This window comes from Notothenia rossii (assembly GCF_949606895.1).
Source record: "Notothenia rossii genome assembly, chromosome: 11".
Lineage (NCBI taxonomy): Eukaryota > Metazoa > Chordata > Actinopteri > Perciformes > Nototheniidae > Notothenia > Notothenia rossii.
In genome coordinates this window covers 29,244,749-29,268,392 of record NC_136910.1, presented here as the reverse complement: position 1 = coordinate 29,268,392, position 23,644 = coordinate 29,244,749, and the positions used below count along the sequence as shown (strand labels likewise).

Genomic DNA, 23,644 nt, shown 5'->3' with positions numbered 1-23,644 from the left:
ACGTCTATCTGGGATCAACAACTTGTTTTGGGATATATAAATAAAAAGGATTTGACATGACAAATTACCAGCACGGAGGACCAGATGATACTGATCATCATCATGTGATACTGAACCAGGAGCGACAATGTCCCATTGAAGCTCTCTAAATAATCTGCACATCTTTTTGTTACATGCCACAAATGTCTGTTTCTATAGCAACAAGCTAAGACAGTGAAAAAAACATGTACAAACCGACAGTAATGAGTAATTTTCATATGGTTTAGGTATTTTGTTTTTCACATTCAAACCCCTTTTCTGTTTTTCCTCATGGAGTGAATCTACTTCTTCCCTTTGTCCTTCTCCTCTTCTTTCTCTTCTTCTGTGGTTTTCTCCTCCTCTCTGCCTCCTGCAGCCTGTTTATTGTTGCTGTTATCTCTTACACCTCCTTCTTCATCACCTCCAGCTTCTTCTTCACCTTCTTTGGACTCTTCTCCATCGCCTGCACTCTGAAAATTCAAACACATGTCATCAACCTGTCAAAGAAACCTTAGCAATGAAGATTAAACTGAGAGTTGAGGTGGTCAGAAGGTTGCTTTATTTACCAAGGGTGATTATCCCGCTATAATTAGAATAAATTGTTATTCTATGTGACATGCAAAGCTACATGATGTGAAGAGTTCACACGAATGAACAAAATTCATAATGTGCGGAATGATCGGGATTGGGGGTTCTATGTTAAACCAATTCGCCTTTAGTTGTTTTCACAAAAATCCGATCACGTTGCCATTAAGAATGAATGTAACATTGCGGTGAGCAGAGGTCAAAACCACACAACCAATGCTCACATTGACCTAAAATACAAGTTAAACGTTTCTCCAGACTTGGGACTTTTTCAGATTAAATATAGGTGGCATGGTTTTTACGAAATGGCAGTTTATGTTTTGGGAATTTTTCAGACCGTTAGCTAGAGTGGATTATTAAAAGATACACCTTTATAACATCATAACAGCACAGCTAGAGTGGAGGAGCTTTAAAATCTTTCAAAATAAATATTTTAAACCTGCTATCAATCCCATAATAATATTTTTTGCCTTTCATATGTAATTTTTCATTTGATAAAGTAGGTTGTTTTGTTGCCGTCTCATATAGACGCGTTTATGATATTAAAGAGACTAACCATCTGTCCCCAGAGTGCCCCTCAAGTGAAAAACTCCAACTGCCTCTCACATAGACCTCCGCCAAAGCGGTTCCAGGGCTGGTTCTGAACCATTGTCCAATTGCAAATCAGTTTCTCATGTTTCCAATGTAGCTCGGCCCCGGGAACTGGTTCAGCTCAGGCACCAACAACTAGTTGGCCGACGACAACAGCTGCTTACTTCAACAATTAACCTGAGCAACAACCGTTGATGGTGAGAGTAGGAAGTTGTTCCAGAATTAGAAGAGCCAATATAAAACAAATGGCTTAAACGCTGACATACACATAAATGTTGCGAGCGTAGAAAGTGTCTGGAAGTTACCGGGAGTAGCAGCAGTATGACAAAGTCACAAATATAAACAACTGCCTCACATTGAATGTTGGATTTTATTTACCGATCCTGCAGACACCCGCTCCACGGGGCAGAAGTCCTGCAGCATGTATCCCCCCTGCAGCAGCAGCTCCTTATAGAGGAGATTACTTTTAAGATATGGCAGACCCACAGTCACAGTTCTAATCCTTAAAAATTATGCCGGACTTCAGATTTTGTCTGTCAGATTTAATAACAACGACGCTAGTGCAATTTCTCCAGGTCCCCGAGCAAAACATAAAGATGGTCGACTGCCATCGGCGAATGTCAGCTTATTTACCGATGTGTCTGTGGTAAATAGGAATAACATCAGCCAATGCCGATGTCCCAACAATGTATCAGTACATCCCTATTTATTTCCAATTTAAAATTGATCACCCATTTGCTATTTCGTGATATTGGCCGTTATGAACAGCGGAAACAACAGTCAGACAGTGAATGACTCAGGACGTCAGGATACGGTAGGACAGGCTTGGATTTTCGTCATTTTAGGGACAAGGCCATTTGGCCTTTGGTGTCATACATTTTTTCAGGGCGCAAAGGCCACATGCCAGGGCACAAAGGCCATTGAGGGAAACATTTGGATTTGGAGCTTACAAATACAGTGGGGCAAAAAAGTGTTTAGTCAGCCACCAATTGTGCAAGCCCTCCCACTTAAAAAGATGAGAGGCCTTTAATTTTCATCCTAGGACGTCAACTATGAGAGACAAAATGAGAAAAAAAAAATCCAGAAAATCACTGTCTGATTTTTAAAGAATTTATTTGCAAATTATGGTGGAAAATAAGTATTTGGTCAATAACAAAAGTTAATCTCAATACTTTGTTATATACCCTTTGTTGGCAATGACAGAGGTCAAACGTTTTCTATAAGTCTTCACAAGGTTTTCACACACTGTTGCTGGTATTTTGGCCCATTCCTCCATGCAGCTCTCCTCTAGAGCAGTGATGTTTTGGGGCTGTCGCTGGGCAACACAGACTTTCAACTCCCTCCAAAGATTTTCTATGGGGTTGAGATCTGGAGACTGGCTAGGCCACTCCGGGACCTTGAAATGCTTCTTACGAAGCCACTCCTTCGTTGCCCGGGCAGTGTGTTTGGGATCATTGTCATGCTGAAAGACCCAGCCACGTTTCATCTTCAATGCTCTTGCTGATGGAAGGAGGTTGTCACTCAAAATCTCACGATACATGGCCCAATTCATTCCTTCCTTTACACGGATCAGTCGTCCTGGTCCCTTTGCAGAAAAACAGCACCAAAGCATGATGTTTCAACCCACATGTTTCACAGTAGGTATGGTGTTCTTTGGATGCAACTCAGCATTCTTTCTCCTCCAAACACATCTAGTTGAGTTTTTACCAAAAAGTTATATTTTGGTTTCATCTGACCATATGACATTCTCCCAATCCTCTTCTGGATCATCTAAATGCTCTCTAGCAAACTTCAGACGGGCCTGGACATGTACTGGCTTAAGCAGGGGGACACGTCTGGCACTGCAGGATTTGAGTCCCTGGCGGCGTAGTGTGTTACTGATGGTAGCCTTTGTTACTTTGGTCCCAGCTCTCTGCAGGTCATTGACTAGGTCCCCCCGTGTGGTTCTGGGATTTTAGCTCACCGTTCTTGTGATCATTTTGACCCCACGGGGTGAGATCTTGTGTGGAGCCCCAGATCGAGGGAGATTATCAGTGGTCTTGTATGTCTTCCATTTTCTAATAATTGCTCCCACAGTTGATTTCTTCACACCAAGCTGCTTACCTATTGCAGATTCAGTCTTCCGAGCCTGGTGCAGGTCTACAATTTTGTTTCTGGTGTCCTTTGACAGCCAAGAAGTTACAGGTCTGTGAGAGCCATAAATCTTGTTTGTTTGTAGGTGACCAAATACTTATTTTCCACCATAATTTGCAAATAAATTCTTTAAAAATCAGACAATGTGATTTTCTGGATTTTTTTTCTCCTTTTGTCTCTCATAGTTGAGGTATACCTAGGATGAAAATTACAGGCCTCTCTCATCTTTTTAAGTGGGAGAACTTGCACAATTGGTGGCTGACTAAATACTTTTTTGCCCTACTGTAAATAACTTCACTATCTGATAAGAAAAACACACGAATGGAAAACAAATCACTTTTTTAATATCAATAATGTCAAACATTATATCATCATATAGGCCTATGCCTCCTTAGTATTACCGTATATTAGGGATGCACCGAATATTCGGCCACCGAAAATTATCGGCCGAAAATGGTTAAAAAGCCGAAAGGGTTTTAGCACCGAAAAAATATCACCGAATGTCAGAGAACAGGGTTACGTTGATCATACTCCATATTTGTCCGGGTGTTTTGATTTCAAGTGGTGGAGTAATCCCGAAGTGGTGAAAGTCTTTGCAGTTACACCCCCTCGAAAAATGTCAGCTGAACACGTTTTACAAATTGCAATCCGCGCCTCTTTCTCTGATATTTTGAAATATCTCCAAGCGGCAGACATGTTGGCTGTGAGCCAGCCGCGAGCATGGTCCTGGCATGGTCGCGCGCCGTGCTTGTCGCCGCGTTTTGATTACGTCATCACAACAACATGTTAGGTTACCAAACTTATAGGTGCATTTGTTGTTGTTGAAGGCCTGGCTGTTTATTTACACTATTTTGTTGTAGGCCTACTGGCCTAGATGTTTATGCAGTTTTAAAGCACCGTGGCTTTGTTCTGAATGCACTTTGTTGTAGTTATCCTACAGAGAAAAGAAAATACACTTCACTTGGAATTAATGTAGCCTACTGTATGCATTCAAAAGTGCTGAATAAATGTTTTATGGACCCATGATAGTGATTATTATTTAAGTTAAGTTTTGCCATAATCATGTCTTTTTCCATAATCAACAACATTGGTCAAAAAATGTATACATTATATTTCTATTAATCATTTTCGGCCTTTCGGCATTCGGTTTTCGGCCAACTGTTTCCTATTTTCGGTATCGGCCAAGAATTTCCCATTCGGTGCACCCCTAACGTATATAAAATGAAATACTCTACTTTGAATAATTAGTGTTTAGTATTTTTTCCATCTACTACTTCTCCCATTCACAAATCAAACATCTAATCTAAAATTTTAATATGTTAATATTAATTAATTAATTATTAATATGTAACAAATATATTCAATTTCAGAGCAGAAGAGACAGCCTTCAAGGGTCAAAGTCTGCATATAGATCATTGAGCAGTGTAATTTGAAATGCAAAAGTGTGTGTGTGTGTGTGTGTGTGTGTGTGTGTGTGTGTGTGTGTGTGTGTGTGTGTGTGTGTGTGTGTGTGTGTGTGTGTGTGTGTGTGTGTGTGTGTGTGTGTGTGTGTGTGTGTCTCTTTAATCAACTCCTCACAGCTCATATCTGTTCCGAAACTAGACAAAAGTTAAACAAGTACAAACTACAGACTGTCTGTGTCATGGCGAATACAGTCGCTGCTTTAATTCTGTCTTTAGGACGTTGTTGTGAGTTTGGACGGAGCCGATACAGGTTAGTTTAGCCTGATCTGATTGAATGGAGATCGCTCCATTCAGAGAACACGCATTTTAAAAGTTTTTCGCCTGCCGTCTTGTCTGCACACTTGTCATAAGCACACTTTTACTAACCGTTATCAGTATTTAGTTACTTTGGCATCATTTTGAAACAAGTATTACAATTAAATCACGTTAAAATAGGTTAATTTTGTTGTAGTTGGTTTCCACCACAGTATTTACATGGATATAAGCCCTGCCTCCTCACCAGCGTCCTGTTTGAATAACAGGAGCAAATAGCTGACAGCCGCGGTGAACCTCCAGCGGTTAGAGCGGTGAGAATATTCGCATCGCGTCTGTTGTGAACGCAGCAGAACGCAGCATAATGCAGTTCAGAAACCACTGTTCTGACGCTTTTAAAGCAACTTTTTTTAACAGTATCAGGGGCACACAGGCCATGGTGGCCGTAGGACGTACAATTATTTTCGGGGCTTCACGGCCAGACCGAGGGGAAATGACGGCATGGCCGCCGGTGAAAATCCTAGCCTGCGGTAGGCAATACAATGGTGGAGCGTGAGCAGCATACCACTCCAGAGGGATAACCATTGTGGCATACTACATTGTGTGCACATTTATTAGGCGAGTATTTTGACCATATCATAATTTTTATGCATACTTTCCAACTCCAAGCTGTATAAACTTGAATGCGTATTTGATTTAAGCATATCAGGTGATGTGTATTTGTGTAATGAGTGAGGGTGTGGCCTAACGAGATCAACACCCTCAGTGTTTCCCACACAATGTTAATACTTGGGCGGGCCGCCCAGGTATATTAAGGCCCGCCCAAGTATATTTCGGACCTTTTAAAAAAAAAATGTATCCGTCCGCGAGCGACGCCATCTGCGAGTGATTAACTAATGGACAATGAGCCCTCGCTCTACGTCTCCTGTGCCTGTTCGCTCTGCGGTTGATTAACTAGGGGACAATAATCCCCCCCTGTTGGCTCTGCGATCGATTAACTAGTGTATGATCCCTCGCTCGACACCTCCTGTTCGTGCTGCCATCGCGTGGAGGGAAACGAAAAACGGAGAAGACGTCGTTAATTTAGAAGACGCGGACACTAAGGTAAAGTAACTATTTTCTCCTTATTGTGTTGCTGTTTTCTGACTTTGGTAGGAGATTCGAATTATTTGAAGTTAGTGGCAACTAAGAGTGTATTTAACGTAACCAGGCCAACTTTGCTGCGTGCAAGTTACGTGTGCTAAATTAAATATAAAAAAGATTATAATTTGTTTTCTCTTCGGGCTATGCCAGTTAGAAGGACACAGATTAACTTTAGCTAAGGTTAGACTGTTAATTTCCCCTGCATTACTCCTCAGATATGAGTATTCAAAAATATTTTAAGAGAATACGGCGTGAGGATGAGGAGGAGAGACGAGGAGAGGAGGAGAGACCACAGGTAACTTAGCCAATGTTAGCATTTTGCTTGCAATGGCAATAATAAATGCATACGTCTCAATAATGATATATGTCGGTTCATTTGACCTGAAATTATACAATTGCAGTCAACAGTGAGTTGCAATGCAGAGACCAAACTAGATTCAAGCTTGTTTTCAATTCTAGCCGGTGGTCAGTGAAGATGCTGGCACAACTAGTCAGAGTACTGAGGGAGAGGCAGCAGGTCCCAGTGTGGTAGAAGCAGCAGCAGGTCCCAGTGTAGAAGCAGGTGCAGGTCCCAGTGTGATACAAGCAGCAGCAGGTCCCAGTGTGGTACAAGCAGGTGCAGGTGAACAAGCAGCACAGTTCCAAGCATCACAGACACAGACACAGACATAGTATAATAGCAAGGAGAACTCTACCATTTAAATGCAGTAATACCAATGCATTATTTTCAGATTCCAAGCATCGCCACTCAGGATGGAACCCTGATTGGCTCAAAATGCCACAGTTCAAGAATTGGCTCTACCTCACCCAGCATGGTATGAATGGCATTTGCAAGTTCATATTTGTAATAAAACTTATTTTTTGTAAGAATTAACACGTTTTTCTTTTTAAAAAGGAATGTTATGCCGAATCTGCAGGCAACACAAGCCTCCAATAAAGAAAGGCCCCTTAAAATGGGCTTTCATAGAAGTTGGGATTCTTGTTTTCCACAAGGATTATATCGAGCGCCACATCTCCTCAGAGCCTCATCAATATAGTGTAAAGCATCAGGTCTCACTTGCATCAGGTATATCATTTTTTTATGTAAAGCTAATTTCTGCAACCTATCAACCATGTTTGGCTCATATAATGAATTATGTCTTTGCCCTTGGTCTAGGCTACTCAGTGATGCAGGCTTTTGAGCCCACAGTTATTATGGAGCATGAGGCCGTCATAGGTGGATTCAGATGCCTTTACTGGCTAGTAAAGAATGAGATGGCTCACCACACCAACTACCCTAAGCTCTTAAGTTTAGCTCAGCTTTTGGGTTGTGATTACTTTGAAAATCTGAAGGTAAACCTAGTACAAAATGATGCTTGTGAAACGAAGAACTTTGACCAGCTAAATGTTAAATGATGTCTTTTTCTCAGGTGGATCAAAGAAACAATTATCAATCACACAGAATAGTGGATGAAATGCTGGAGATCCTTGCAGAGATAGTAGAGTCGCCTATTTTGGAAGAGATAAGGTCATCTCAAGCAATCAGCCTAGAGGTTGATGAAACCACAGATGTATCTGTAAACCGCCAGCTGGATTTACATGTTAGGTGGGGTATTTTTTAAAGGTGTGATGTGCATTTAAATAAAGATGTAGGCCTAGTTAAACTTAATATTTATTAATATGTGTGAAAACCTATACATTTTTATTTTAGACACCTGGATAAAGAGGGTTATGTTTTCAACCACTTCCTTGACCTGGTAACTCTGGAAGATGGGAAAGCTGACAGCGTTGTTGCTGCCATCACGAGTGTACTACAGAAGAAGGATCTCCCGGTAGACAGGCTCTACGGACTCGGGACAGACGGTGCAGCAGTGATGACGGGTATGGAGTTTATGGTTAAATCTAATGGATTGTGTGAAATGTGTATTTTCAGCTGTTATTAAAGGAAACAAAATGACGCCCTCAACACTGCATTTAATTCTTAAACTTAGGCCGTCTGAATGGAGTGGCAAAGCAGCTCACAGACAGTTTTCCAAAGCTGGTTTCTGTAGCGTGTGCTGCTCACAGACTAGCACTGGCATGCAAAGATGCCTCAAATGCTGTCAGGTATATGGCAAACTTCAGGAACCACCTGCAGGGACTGCACCTATTCTTCCGAAATAGTGCAAATAGGTCAGCCACACTGAGTGCTGCCGCTACCACTCTTGGTCTGAACGACTTGAAAGTCAAGGTGTGTTTTCACCTATTTTCATAATACTATTGTGGTGTCATATTATTTACATATATTTTACTTACCAGTGTTTCTACTTGTTGTTAGGAGGTGAAAGATACAAGGTGGCTATCGCAGCACCTAGCTGTTCAAAACCTCCAGAGGAACCTTCCAGCTGTGCTGGCTGCTCTGGCAGAAGAAGCAACCACAAGGAAGTGCCCAGTGGCCAAAGGTCTATAATGTCTGTGCCACATACCGCTTTGTGGCTGCCCTCTACCTTCAGGCAGATGTGCTGCCCCACATTGCAATGCTGTCTAAGGTGTTTCAGAGAGCTGATGTGAACTTTCTCCACATAAAGGAGTAGGTAGATTACAAAGAAATGCATTTGATGCTCCCAGTTATTTGCATTATCCATCCTATTATATTGTTGTCTTTTTCCACATTTAGGTGCCAGTCACACTTGTTACTCTGAGGAGAATTCTGGAGGCAGGCGAGACCCCACTCCCCGGAACGTTCCTTGCTCGCCTACACCAAGACTTGGACAACCCAGGTGGACTTGGGGCGTTTAGCATTGCCGGAGAGGATCAGGAGGGGAGCGCCCCCGGGAAGATATGTGGGCCAGATTTGTCAGAGATGTAAATACATCCCTTCTTACTTTTACATTCCAATATTTATTTTCCTTGAACTGAAAAATGTATAATATCATTCCAGGTCCTCAAACCTTACATCTGCAGCCTGGAGAGCAACATTGAGAGCAGGTTCCAGCATATTGAAGTGCTGGGGGCCTTCAGTGTCCTGGGTCCAAAGGCAGTTACCTCCAATGATGTAACCAACATTTCAATGTTGCAGACCCTTGCCAACAAATTCATCCCAGGGCAGGATGCCACAGTTATCCAAGAGTGGACCTCCTACAAGCAGCATGTTCTTGAAGGAACATTTAAGGTTGGTAAATACCTAAATTAATATGAACTTGACGGTTAGAATTGCTTGTTTTGACATCTGTAAATGTTTCAATTATACTGTATACTCATTTGCCCTGCCTTGGCTAATCTCTGAAGGACAAGACACAAGCTGAGATCATGCAGCTCCTGGCCAGTGAGAAGGACGAATGGGCAGAAATATACCCAAACCTCAGCCTTCTCTCTTCAGCGGGGTTGGTCATCCCTGTCTCCAGTGTAAACTGCGAGAGGGATTTTTCTACGATGAACAGGGTACGTGTCTTGCATGTCATTCTGTATAGTTCATTTAAAACAAACTGTCTGTTTTACAGATGAAAACTGACATGAGAAACCGACTGAAAGGGGAGCACCTGGCTGCATGTATGCGGATAGCAGTCAGTGGACCAGCGGGATGGGATGAGGCGTTCTCATACACACAGACGTTGGAGCTGTTCTTCAACAAACCTAGACGGATTAAGTGCTCTGACAAACAGTGCCATCTTTGTACAAAATGAATATTGCCATACAGTAATGTAAAGTTAATGAATAAACCTGTTGTTAAAACTTGTTGTTTGTCACATGTGTTGCACGTCACAAAGCCCGCCCCGCGGTCCGCTCACACCGCTCGCAGCCCCCCCCCCTGGCACCTTCCCCCCCAAGTATATTTCAGATCTGTGGGAAACACTGACCCTACATCAGGGCTATTCAATTACACATTCAGTTGGACCAGATTTTATAACTACAAAATTCAGCTGGGCCAGACATTCAGCGGCCTGTAAAAAGCGGGTAATGACACATTTTAAACCAACACATATTACTGCGATGAAAAACATGCCATTTTTATTCATTTTTCATCTAACAAAGCTACGTCAAAAAGTGCATAAAAACAAAAAAAATTAGCATTAATTTAGCAGAATCTGGAAAAAAAGTGCACAGTTGTAGCATTTGTTTGCTTTAGAAGTCAAATATTCAGGTAATTTTTTTTTTAACCAGGCACATCACAACGTGCATTTAACTGAATACAATAATAGCAGTCTTAATAAATGTCCTCACATTAAAAAAAAAAAACAGCTAAAGAGCTCCAATGTAACACAAAGAGGTAGTACTGTAGCAATACTATTTTTTCACTTTTCAAGTAATCACAACAAAAGAAAATCATACGTTTTGGTCACATTTGACCCAGACACATTACAAAGTGCATTTAAATGAATACAGAAAGAACTGTCAAACCGTTCAGTGCACAAACCCATAACAAGGGATACAGGTAACTAATAGGGATGTCCCGATCACCTTTTTTTGCTCCCGATCCGATTCCGATCATTTGATTTTGACAATTTGCCGATGCCGATTTTTCCCGATCCGATCTTTATGCAATGCATTAAGAGAAAAAAAAGAAAAAAAAAACATTCAAGTTGTCCCTTAAGCAGGGCTCGGCATTAAGAGCTGCCCGATGGCCCGGGGCCATCTAGTATTTAGCTCGGGCCATGAAGCCTCAACTACTGGTTGCCCGATCGGGCAATCTATTATGCTAGTATCATGCAGCTCGCGGATCCAGTAATGAGTGACCCGACAGTAAAACTAAACATATCTATAACTAGTTTAGGTAGTTTGAGAGGTAATTAAAATAGCTACGTGTGATATTCTAACCTGAAGAGTGTGTTTTGTTCCGCTCACCGCTGCATGCGATCAAACAGAGCTGCGTGTCGACTCGTCAGCAGCAGCTGATCTCTCTCTCCCGTCAGATTACACTTCACTCGCGTTTATGTCCATATCGATCAGATCCAGCTAGTTTTAGCTAATGATAGGACTACCTGCTTATTAAAAGACACCGTGACCTAAACAATAAGTGTCGCTATGCAACTGGGTGATGCCACAAAGTATAGCGCAGCATTATGCATTTGTTTACATGCCCACCGGAACCCCGAGGCATTAGCAACAGATCAACGCACAATCAACCCATACAGCACATCTCTTTCTCCACATTAAGTGTTACACATTAGAATTGAATACTCTTGTCTGTCACATACTCTTCTTGTCTGTCACATAAGTGGCACAACTGAAGCGGTATTGCGCTAAAGGGAAATTATTTTGACCGGAGAGATTTAGATTTGCTTGCTAATGGGAACTCTGACGATAATCCATCATTCCATTTTTATGTCAAAAACTGAGTTTTCATTAGCTGCTAATGATAGCTTCCAGAGTGATTGACAGCTTCCTGTTTTGTCTCCTTGGATACGAGTCTAAACAACTCACAGACTGCACCGGGCGCTGACGTAGGCGCCCTGTGACCATCATATTTGACGACGCTGATTGGCTGAAATTATGTTTTGGCGGCATAGTTTAAAGATAGCAACAGTCAGCTGCTAGTGGCTGCTGCTGCACTGGTTGAGGGCTCCTCTCTTAGCGCCCAGACGACGAGAGAGAGAAAGGGTAATGATACATGGCAAGGCCAGGCAGGAAACATGTGACTTATCAGTAACTTTAGACATTGTAACACAATTTTAAACGATATGTTATTGTAGATTATACATTTTACTGATACCAATGATATAATATGTACCTTGTTCATTAAAAAAATATATATATATATTTTTTTTTTTTTAAATATGTTTTTATTTATTTTTTTCATGTGGGAAGAGGTGGGGCGGCTCCCCTAACGCCCCTATGGGCCGGCCACCACTGGTTGTAGGAAAGTTTAGCGAGAACGGCTTTGTTTTGGATTAAGTCAACCGGATAACTCAAAACATATCCAGGATAGGTTGAACTAGATTCGTAGTATACCCCCCTGGTCTATGAAAACAAGCCCCAAAGAAGCAACACATACATGATGTTGTGTAATTTGAAATCAAAACTAAGGCCTCAGGATGACTTTAAGACTTGAACATGGTCATTTTTGTTTTGTAACATTGAATAAAAAAATCCCGATCCCCGATTTTTTTCTCCCGATTCCGATCTTTTGAAAATCGGATCGGGACATCTCTAGTAACTAACATATGAATGAATGCTACACTACACGTCTACTATAGCAAACTAGGTGCTTACTATCACCTCATTTGTGATTTGTCATCGCTGACTTTCTCAAGGGGAGAAGGGACATTTTTTGTTTTGAACAAGAGCAGTGATTTTTGGCTCATAGGATGTCAATGCAATCCTAAAACATTGGTGAATAGTGCTGTCAGTCAGGGAGCAGCGAGTGCTACTTTTTATTGAGTTCATGTGTGAAAAGATTGATTCACATTTGTGTGTTGATCCAAACATACTGAGCACACAGATCGCTACTTTCTGAACTTTAGGGAACTACTGTTTTTTGACATCACTCCAAAACTTTGCTGGCCCGTTAGTTCCAGTGTATATTTCCCCTCGTCGATGCAGGGGACCACTTCCTTTGCTCTGGTTGATACGTCCCCCTCTATTGCAACAGTGAAGGGGTCTCTGGCAAAGCCCGTCACCTCTGTGGGCAGAGCAAGTCCATCCAATCGAACGGCAAAGTTCTCTTTCAACCTCGCAATGAAATCTGTCATCACATCCGTGATTTGTGCCGGAGATGTGATGTGTTTGGGGAGCGTCGGAAAATGCAGCATCCGACCCGTACTCAAGTCGGTCGCGAAAAGGTCCAGCTTGACTTGGAATGTGCGCATCTGCTCCACAAGATCAATGACCGTTTTGTCTCTGTTTACACTTCAGAGTTGAGAGAGACATGTTTTAGAGTTGCTATCATAGGACCACTGTTACTAGCACCACTAGATGCACTTTCAAAAAACGTGCTGCGTTGTGGTTTGGTGGTTTCTATGCAACGCGGAGTGTTGCGTTCATGGTCTGTACTAGTGTAGGAATTTGGCTACGGGAGGCTGGGCCACTCGGATGATTGGCGGGCCGCCATTTGAATAGGCCTGCCCTACATGAAGGTGTAAAGAATTATTATGCAGCTCCTTTTTCTCAGGCAAAATGGGCCAAAAAAGAGATTTAACTGACTCTGAAAATTCAAACATTTAAAAAGGTATTTCAGAGGTATGCAGCACTCTTGAAATTACTAAGCTACAGTGTTTCCCCTATATGTTTTCATATATAAATATGCGCGCCGCTGCTAGGGGGCAGCAGATAAAAAAAAAAATGTATTAAAAGAATTATAAGTGCTGCCCCCTAGCGCTCGCGGCAACTTCGAGCTACCGATACGCGGGAAAGCTGTCATTTTCAGAGCTGAAGGAAAACTGCCTGACAAGACAGACAACAGCAAGTTGAAGCAGACATAACTTTATTTGGACACAATCACCTCAAGAAGAAGGTCATAACGCCATAAATGTAAGTTATTATAATTTAAAATGTTGTTACATTTAGATTAAGTAAATTAATACTTTGATAAAAGCCTACAGTTAAGAATGAATTACATCTAGCTAACTTAGCTAGTTTGTAAGGGATAATGTGCAGCGACGCGGTCATTATGGGGAAAAGAACACCCGACAGGCTGATCAGGAGCCCGACGCGAAGCGGAGGGATCTAGATCTGCATGAAGGGTGTTCTTTTCCCCATAATGACCAAGTCGCTGCACATTATCCCGCTTATTACATGGCCACATTCTCAACAAAGTAACGATATGACTCCCAATATTAATTGAAATGCTTTTATAGATTTAGAAAATGTTTTTATTGATTTAAAAAATAGTACGCTATTATTTATTTAAAATGACATGCATCCGCTAAGAAAAATAGTCCTTTGTTACTGTTTGAACTAACGTAGCAACGGCAGGAACTGCTTCGATAGCGTTTTTGAGGAGCTTTCTGATTACAGATTTGAAAACATCGCTGCTTGCTTTAAAAGTAGCACAATTCATTATGTCAAAGCTTGGAAAGTATCTAGATATCCCTGCCCTAATGCCAAAGTAACTGGCAACTGAATATTTGTCGCCGTTTGATGTCTATGTCTGGACCGTTGCGTAAAAAGGAGGGTTTCTGCCCCGTTAATTCTCCGCTGTTTTTCTTGTCCCAGTTTGAAAAGCAAACTGCATGCAGTTTGCTTTTCGGCCATACTGTATACAGTTAAATCGACCGAAGTTCTTTGTAAGCGTCCTTAACAACGGTCAATAAGTCCTTGACAGCGGTCTGTCTGTTCTGGATTAACAACGTGTCACGTGTTCTGAATTGACCAATCAGAATAGAGTATTCAACTAAGCCATGTAATAAAGCTAGTTAACACCCAGTGTAATAGATTGTTCATCACATCTTATGTTATTTTCAGATGAGTTTAAAAGGCTGGCTTGTCAGCAAACGAAAGAGAAGTGATGATCGTGGTGATGAGGAGGAGGTTAGTTGGGTGAAGTTAGGGAGGTGGGTCTCTGTTGTCTGGCAGCAATGTTTTGAAAGGGGAGCAAATGGATACACACTTTTTGGGAAATCGTTTTTAAGTAGTTGTTTAAATTTACAATTGTATTGACTGATATCTCGTACTAGAAAGGACATGCGATGAGAGTCGGCCAGAGCAGAGGAGGTGAAGGAGCAGGTCAGGATAGAAGAGAGGAGCAAGGTGCAGCTGCTGCTGCTGTCAGAGGGTCAGAGGTAGGAGGATCAGAAAGAGCAAGGCACCGGCAATCAGGATTTGATCCAGGGTGGATGGAGGACCCGAGGTTCAAACCTTGGCTGTACAACATAGCTAACCATGGTCAGAATCTAACATATGGAGCAGTTAGGGGCTTGATCTCTCAGATGTTTCAACGATCACAGTAGCCAAAACCTCTTAAAGAAAATAAATATATATCAAAGATCTTGTCCCGACAGGAATGTTCTGCCGCTTGTGCCGCCAACACAAGCAAGCACCGAAGCGGGGGGTGTCTACACGGCCATTTATTGAGGTTGGGTGCATGCTTTTCCGAAGCGACTACCTTGATAAGCATGCTGCCACTCGGCACCATCAAGAGAGTGTGAAGGCACACGCCGCACTGATTCAAGGTAAAATGCACTAATACTGTAGGCCTACTGTATCTTATTTTTAGCTTATTATTCACAAAACTCTCTGGTTTAGTTTATTTTTTTCAGTTTATTTATTTTAAAGAAAAGAATGCACATTAATCAACATATCAGGTTTTACATCAATGTAAATGTGACAGATTTAGCTAGTAGACCTAAGCTAGTTTTCATCTGCAGTCCCTCAGCAGGTCAACATAGTACAAACAACACAGTAGGCTATAATACATTACAATTTTTATTTTTATTTTCGTTTACCTTTCAACAGGGTCCTCAGTGCTGGTCGCCTTTGACCCAGTTATCACCCTTGAACACGAAGCGGTGATTGGTGGTTTTAAGTGCCTCTACCACCTCACGAAAAAAGAACATGCTCACCATACGAACTATGCTGACCTTTTGGAGCTCGCAGAACTACTTGGCTGCCAGTATTTTGAGAAGTTAAAGGTAAGTTAATGCTTTCTTTACTTCATGATTATTATGTTTGTATTTACAGGTGAAGACTGACTTGAGAAATCGCTTGCAGGGGGAACACCTTGCCACCTGTATGCGATTGAGCATCAATGGCCCCCCAACCAGAGACTTTCCCTTTAGGAGAGCCTTAGAGCTATTCTTTAAGACCCCCAGAAAAATAAAGTGCTCTCAGGCAGGATGCCAACTGTGCCATCATCACTAAATGGAGTGAGTCATTTTATGTATAGAGCATAAAAAAAACATCATTTTATGTATAGAGTATAAAGAAAACATATATGGATCAAGAAACAAGGCAGGACAAATGATATATGAGAGAAAAACTAAGGAAGTAAACCCCTTGGCAGAACCCAAGATATTCAAGTCACTGGGGCAGTGGAACGAAGTGGAGACATTTGGCACATTCATTACTAGGTGCCATGCTCTTTTGACACCTGATATTAAACAAAAAAATTGCCTGATGAAAGTGATGTAAATGAACAACTAAAATAAAATAAGTTACATATGTGTTATTGGCTATGGTAGTTTATTGGTATGTTCAATTATTTGATTATTAAAATGTAAAACGATCTTTTTCATATGGGTGTTTAGAGTTAGATCTAGTCTCTAGTCATTGTGTGCTCAAAGTGCACCAGATTGAAGCATTTTATATTAAAATGTAAAAACAAATCTTCCCGGGGGGGCATACCCCCGGACCCCCCTAGAGGATGTGATGTCCAACCACCAATTATGTTCATACAATACTGAATGAATTTGAAGCCTTTAATGATGTATGTGTCTTTCTTGTGCTGGCAGACAAATAGAAACATAATGGCGGGAAGCACTTCGCACGCGCACACACTTAAAATGTCCATGCGCGCCGCGCTCACATTTTGCTGGGCCCGCGTGCCTTAGCACCGCTGCTATGACTCCATCCTAGGGGAAACACTGAGCTACTGGAACCAAACATTTTGTTGCTAGAAGTCAACAGGGTGGCAAGAAACGTTGAGACATAAAGACGCAAATTAAGAATCATAAGTGAAGCTACCAGGAAGCCATTATCCTCTAGTGCTGTCATATTCCAGAACTGTGACCTACATGGAGGGCCCAGAAGTACCAGGTGTTCAGAGACATGGCCAATATTACAGCCTTTGTTACCATCACAGGGGATTTTAAATCATGCAAAACTTGACAAATGTCTACCTACATTCACTCAGTATGTTAAATGCCCCACTAGAGACAACAACATAGCACTCTTAACACTGTTTTATATGCTAATAATAAGGATGCATACTGTGCCACAGCCCTCCCCCTTGGCAGATCAGGGGCCTCATTTATAAACGGTGCGTATACGCTCAAAAGATGGCGTACACCAGTTTCTACGCAATGTTTGTTATTTATAAAAAACAAACTTCTCGGGAAAATGTGCGGTCCTACGCACTAGCAAAAAAACGGGAGAGTGAATAAAATAAAATAAAATTATGATATAAGAATTCATTTTCAAACATTGATTAAAGCCAATCTTAAAATGATTTAACAAACGCCTGTTTGAGACTCCTCAGTGCACACAAAAACATAACTTGGAGAAATGAATAAATACGGAAATGTTACTGATCACCACTCGATTATGTTCTCTTGTTAAGAAATGTTTTCTCATAAATGATGCGGTAAACAGAAGGATATAATTACTTTGCATTTCACTAGGTTGAAGATACGAGCATGGTTTTATATACTATCATGTTTAATCATGTTTTATGCCGTTCGCCAAGACTTGATAAGTCGCTCGTAAAACACAGGAGGTATGGAAACTAAGAACACCATATGTGGTAAATTGTACAGCTAATATAACACAACACATTAGTTGTATTTCCTTTAACTGGTGGATTATGGATATATAGTTGCTGATTGAAAGCTGGAACACAAACTACCAAATACAAACAAATAATTCAGATCCATGACTCCACTCCGGAGGGATTCCCCGGTCATTTCTGACAGTTTCTCATCAAGGGGGTGTCTCCTGTCCCCGGTACAAACACACTGCCTGAGGAAGGTTAGGCTATGTGTATTTATTTTGTCATTAACCTTGTTCGGACCACTTATTTATTTATTTTTGGTGATGATCCGACCTCCATGCTGCTACTCTGGTTCAAACTGCATCCACCAAACAATATGATTTATCTCGACCTCCCCAAAATAACCAAAATCTGACACGGTGTGAGATGTCTTTTTTAGCTGTTCTGTCGTCATTTCCTGCGATCTTCTTCATGCAGTCAGTCAAAATGAATGAATGAATGAATAGGCGTTTCTTTGACAATTTATAGGCAAATATGGGCGTTACGTGAAGCGTAAATAAAAAGAAGCTGCGCTGCATTTCGAGTTGATTGTGATTTATAAAAAGGGAAACCGGCGAAGGATGTGCCGCACGCAAGTCCCATGCTGGTACGCAGTGTTTTATGAATCGGAAAGTGTCTGTGCGTATTTATTTGCTTTGTCCTACGTAAGCAACCTTCCCACACTCCTTAGGCTTTATAAATGAGGCCATAGATCACAACCTTGTCTTTCTGGCACCAAAATATGTCCCGCCTGTATCCACAGGAACTATTAGGAAGTGGACTCCGGAGGCCAATGCGGCTCTAGAGGACTGCTTCGAGACCACAGATTGGGACGTGCTTTGTGTGCCACATGGAGAGGACATCATGACACTCTGCATCACAGAATACATCAACTTCTGTGAGCAAACAACATTGCCGGCAAAAACTGTCAACTGTTTCCCGAACAATAAACCCTGGATTACAAGTGACCTGAAAACACTTTTAAACAAGAAGGAAGCTTCCAAGTCTGGGGACAAATCACTGCTGAGCAGTATCCAGCACGAGCTGATGGACAAGCTGAGGAGGGGCAGGGATTCCTACAGGAAGAAGCTGGAGGCCAAGCTCCAGTAGAACAACAGCAAGGATGTTTGGACTGGGATGAAGGCCATCACTGGGTTCAAGGGGAGAGACAGACTGACGGTGGTCACCCTGGAGAGAGCTAACAAACTTAACACCTTTGCATCGGAGCCGGTGACACCAGCAGACTCAATAAACTGATAGGGAAAGCTGGCTCTGTCATCGGCATCAAACTGGACCCCTTTGAGGTGCACGAGAACGCAAACGGTTGTATCTGCTACTTTTCTCTTTCGTATAACCCGTTCTTTCACACAAGGCCGTAATGGAAACGCGGAAACGGACCCCGCAAACGATAACGGTTCCCAAGGTGGATAGATCTGCAAACGGAACGATTTGGGGGGCCTAACGGCTCCGTGTGTACGCCCTATACCAGGGGTGCCCAACCAGTCGATCGCGGGGAGATTCCCAGTCGATCGCGAGATGTGTCTAAAAATAGAACAATAATATTCAGTTTTATCGTTAATGTCCTATAACATAATCTTCCTGTCCCAAAATAATGCACTTGAACGCATCAAAGCTTTGTGATTGGCTGGCGTGACCCCATGTGTCGGGGCGTGGCTGGTGGGCAGTGGGGACTAGTTCGCTGACGTTGTCCGTGGCAACAGGAGTGACAGTCCGCACACACACAAGACCGCAATTATGGCAGAAGCAAAAAAGCCCAAAATATATCATTTTCACTCCGAGTGGGAGGATGATTATTTTTTCATCTATTCTAATTCTAAGTTCATCTGTCTCATCTGCAATGCGAGCATGGCTTTACCGAAGAAGGGCAATTTAGGAGCGACATTTCAAAACAGTGCACAAACGCTACGAGACAGAATTCCTTCCTAATTCTGCCTTATGCTCCCAAAAGGGGAGGGACCTGAAAGGGCAGATAAATGCACAGCAGTCCATTTTCACCAGGCCCAACAACAAGAGCAAGGCTGCTACCATAGCATCTTATCGTGTCAGTCACGTTCTTGCGAAACACATGAAGTCTTTCAAAGACGGCGAAGTTGTGAAAGAAGCATTCCTGGAGGCTGCCGACGCGTTTTTGGGAGACAGTAAAAATAACAGTAGCATTTCAACAGGTTTTTGATATAATAAAAAACTCAAGTTAGATACCGTTATTAATCAGCTGTAAGTTTTAGTTTGTTTGAACTTATTCATTATAATTATTGTACAAAATGGTAAAAGAATGCAAACATTAAGATCTGTTCTGTTTACATTGATTATAGTCTATTATCATTCAGGTTAAGAAACTAGTGTTGCTTGCATCCTATTTTAAAAAAGGCATTTATTTTTGTACTCTACTAAAATGCAACAAAAAAAGGGTTTGATTCTATTAATTTCGTCTTTTTTATTGCACCGTTGGCAGCAGATTCCTGTGTAACTTCAGATCTGAGTTGTCTTATTAGTAAGCCTAATTTATACGTTTGTAGCAACACTATTTGTATATAATGGCAAAGAAAGGGTTCAGAGTATTTTCTTTTTGTCCTGTATCATATGTGGCAGCACTGTTCAATGTTTCTTGAAAACATTACCCACTGTGGTACAGTGGGGCAAAAAACTATTTAGTCAGCCACCAATTGTGCAAGTTCTCCCACTTAAAAAGATCAGAGAGGTCTGTAATTTTCATCCTAGATATATCCTAGACAAAATGAGAAAAAAAAAGCCAGGAAATCACATTGTAGGATTTTTAATGAATTAATTGGTCAAATAAGTATTTGCTCACCTACAAAAAAAACAAGATTTCTGGCTCTCACAGACCTTTAACTTCTTCTTTAAGAGCCCCCTCTGTCCTCCACTTGTTAACTGTATTAATGGCACCTGTTTAAACTCGTTATCAGTATAAAAGACACCTGTCCACAACCTCAAACAGTCACACTCCAAACTCCACTATGGCCAAGACCAAAGAGCTGTCAAAGGACACCAGAAACACAATTGTAGACCTGCACCAGGCTGGGAAGACTGAATCTGCAATAGGTAAGTGGCTTGGTGTGAAGAAATCAACTGTGGGAGCAATTATTAGAAAATGGAAGACATACAAGACCACTGATAATCTCCCTCGATCTGGAGCTCCACGCAAGATCTCACCCCGTGGGGTCAAAATGATCACAAGAACGGTGAGCAAAAATCCCAGAACCACACGGGGGGACCTAGTCAATGACCTGCAGAGAGCTGGGACCAAAGTAACAAAGGCTACCATCAGTAACACACTACGCCGCCAGGGACTCAAATCCTGCAGTCCCAGACGTGTCCCCCTGCTTAAGCCAGTACATGTCCAGGCCCGTCTGAAGTTTGCTAGAGAGCATTTAGATGATCCAGAAGAGGATTGGGAGAATGTCATATGGTCAGATGAAACCAAAATAGAACTTTTTGGTAAAAACTCAACAAGACGTGTTTGGAGGAGAAAGAATGCTGAGTTGCATCCAAAGAACACCATACCTACTGTGAAACATGGGGGTGGAAACATCATGCTTTGGGGCTGTTTTTCTGCAAAGGGACCAGGACGACTGATCCGTGTAAAGGAAAGAATGAATGGGGCCATGTATCGTGAGATTTTGAGTGACAACCTCCTTCCATCAGCAAGAGCATTGAAGATGAAACGTGGCTGGGTCTTTCAGCATGACAATGATCCCCAACACACCACCCGGGCAACGAAGGAGTGGCTTCGTAAGAAGCATTTCAAGGTCCCGGAGTGGCCTAGCCAGTCTCCAGATCTCAATCCCATAGAAAATCTTTGGAGGGAGTTGAAAGTCCGCGTTGCCCAGAGATAGCCCCAAAACATCACTGCTCTAGAGCAGTGGTTCTCAAAGTGGGGTCCGCGACCCCCCGGGGGTCCGTGGCACTCTGCCAGGGGGTCCCTGAAAAGTTTTCAGATTCATTCATTTAAATTATCATATCATTTTTTTTTTTTTTTACAAAAGGCTTCATAGTTCAACAAATAATATTTTATTTTTTTAATCTAAAATAGTTCATAGATTACGTTCTAATCTAACAAATCGATACATTTAAAAATCAAGCGCGTCACCCGTTACCATGGAAACACAATAACTGGTACGTCAGTCAGAGAGCGCCACTGCTAGCATCATAGAGATATAACACGGCTAGCATACTACGAAGTTGGACAGATTTTTAAAACTACCGGTTACGGCTACAAATGAAGTAAATGAAAAACAAAAAAAAGTTAAGAAATACGATGAGGAGTATCTCCAATATGGATTTATTGAAGTGGAAGGGAAACCGAAATGTCTGATATGCCTGCGGTGTCTTGCCAATGAGGCGATGAAGCTTGCCAAATTGAAGAGGCACCTCGAGACCAAGCATCCAGATTATGTAAAAAAAGACCGGGCTTTTTTTGAGAGGAAGGGCGAGGACTACCGCCAGCAACAATAACGGATGGTTAATGTTACGTCTGTTTCTGCTAAAGAGCAGACGACGAATTTAGGACATGTCTGCTGATATCAAATCACAACTGCTGGAAAGACTGAGAGGGTCTAAATTCATGGTTCAATTGGATGAGTCCACTGATGTGTCCGGCTCTGCGCGGCTCATCGCACTGGCGCGAGAGGAGAGGGAGAGCGGCAGAAGTGAGACTGACTGAGATTACGTTGAGCAACATGTATGGGAATAAGTTACAATATAATACATTTGTGTATATTTCTCGCTATTCAGATGGTCTGCTGCCTGGTGCTGCTGTTGCGCAATGTGCAATAGTGTCCTCTTTTCGCACCATGACATTATCAGTTATGATTTATGAATTTGTTTTTCACTGCTTGAGAAAATGGACTTGTGGCTGAGAGCGTGTGAAAAATGTAAATTGTGTGAGAGTTGGCAGCCCTGTGAACTCTCTTGACATTATTATGTGTGAAACTGCCAATCAGATTTATTTACTTATTAATAGAAGGTGCCGGAACGCTGTTCTGGATCGTTCCTGCTCACTTGAACCCGTGTGTGTGTGTGTGTGTGTGTGTGTGTGTGTGTGTGTGTGTGTGTGTGTGTGTGTGTGTGTGTGTGTGTGTGTGTGTGTGTGTGTGTGTGTGTGTGTGTGTGTGTGTGTGTGTGTGTGTGTGTGTGTGTGTGTGTGTGTGTGTGTGTGTGTGTGTGTGTGTGTGTGTGTGTGTGGGAGCAACAGAAATGTCAGATACTGTATGTTGCATTTATTGATTTAGTTTGATATGTGTGTCTTAACTTGCAGAGAGAAGCAATCAGCTTCATGGACTGCCTTGCATCACTCCAAAAGTGTCCAGAGCTGGCTGCCATTACAAGTAGTGGTTTGGGATTGTAGCAATGCAGTTGCAGTTGTTTTGCAATTTACTTGATATATGTTGCAATGCAGGCATGTGTTCAATTGTTTATAGCCTGCATTTATTTTGTTATTAGACTTTTATAAATCATTGAATTTTAACTAAGAGTGAAACACTGGATGTGTTATCCTTATGTGTGTGTGTGTGTGTGTGTGCGTGCGTGCGTGCGTGCGTGCGTGCGTGCGTGCGTGCGTGCGTGTGTGTGTGTGTTCTGAAATGCACTTCAAATGATCACTTTTCTCTTGATTTCCCTTTGATATTTTGTTTAGGTACAGTGTTACTTGCAGCTAATTGATTGATTGTTTTATGGGTATTCTATGTTGAGATGGTGCAAATATTTTTAACACATATCTAATATATTTCTAATACATTGCTCTTGTGTTGTTCTTTCACATAACTAACACTATAGAAGTGTAAAAAATAGGCTACGTCAGATTATTCCAAGGGACATACATGTCAAGTCAAGTCAATTTTTATTTATATAGCCCAAAATCACAAATCAGAATGAGGGGGTCCTTGGTGTATTCTCTATCTTGTAAGGGGTCCTTGGCTGAAAAACAATTGAGAACCTCTGCTCTAGAGGAGAGCTGCATGGAGGAATGGGCCAAAAATACCAGCAACAGTGTGTGAAAACCTTGTGAAGACTTACAGAAAACGTTTGACCTCTGTCATTGCCAACAAAGGGTATATAACAA

At 41.8% G+C, this 23,644-nt stretch overlaps 3 protein-coding genes across 7 annotated transcripts; all 3 read left to right on the top strand.

The window, feature by feature from the left end:
* The first annotated feature begins 2,279 nt into the window (after positions 1-2,279).
* Positions 2,280-8,957, top strand: LOC307024469 (zinc finger MYM-type protein 1-like). Of its 2 annotated transcripts, XR_013803905.1 has the most exons (9): positions 2,280-6,480; positions 6,645-6,807; positions 6,917-7,000; positions 7,081-7,517; positions 7,595-7,770; positions 7,876-8,045; positions 8,156-8,394; positions 8,482-8,733; positions 8,821-8,957. XR_013803905.1 is itself a non-coding variant. In XM_079658602.1 (8 exons), exons 1-8 carry the CDS (start codon positions 6,403-6,405, stop codon positions 8,611-8,613), a joined length of 1,479 nt encoding a protein of 492 aa, XP_079514728.1. In that variant the 5' UTR covers positions 2,280-6,402; the 3' UTR covers positions 8,614-8,951. The 2 variants fall into 2 exon arrangements, 1 of the variants encoding a protein (XP_079514728.1); XM_079658602.1 differs by having other exon boundaries at positions 8,482-8,951.
* Positions 8,956-9,975, top strand: LOC307024473 (uncharacterized protein). Its single transcript, XM_079658609.1, has 4 exons — positions 8,956-9,008; positions 9,085-9,315; positions 9,432-9,526; positions 9,644-9,975. Exons 1-4 carry the CDS (start codon positions 8,985-8,987, stop codon positions 9,645-9,647), a joined length of 354 nt encoding a protein of 117 aa, XP_079514735.1. The 5' UTR covers positions 8,956-8,984; the 3' UTR covers positions 9,648-9,975.
* Positions 9,976-10,826: 851 nt separating this feature from the next.
* LOC307025767 (uncharacterized protein) lies at positions 10,827-15,943 on the top strand. Of its 4 annotated transcripts, XR_013804258.1 has the most exons (5): positions 10,827-13,610; positions 14,544-14,609; positions 14,756-14,963; positions 15,080-15,250; positions 15,534-15,943. XR_013804258.1 is itself a non-coding variant. In XM_079660626.1 (4 exons), exons 1-4 carry the CDS (start codon positions 14,544-14,546, stop codon positions 15,716-15,718), a joined length of 630 nt encoding a protein of 209 aa, XP_079516752.1. In that variant the 5' UTR covers positions 10,827-14,543; the 3' UTR covers positions 15,719-15,943. The 4 variants fall into 4 exon arrangements, 1 of the variants encoding a protein (XP_079516752.1); XR_013804259.1 differs by having other exon boundaries at positions 10,827-14,609; positions 15,065-15,250; XM_079660626.1 differs by having other exon boundaries at positions 10,827-14,609.
* The last annotated feature ends 7,701 nt before the right edge of the window (positions 15,944-23,644 follow it).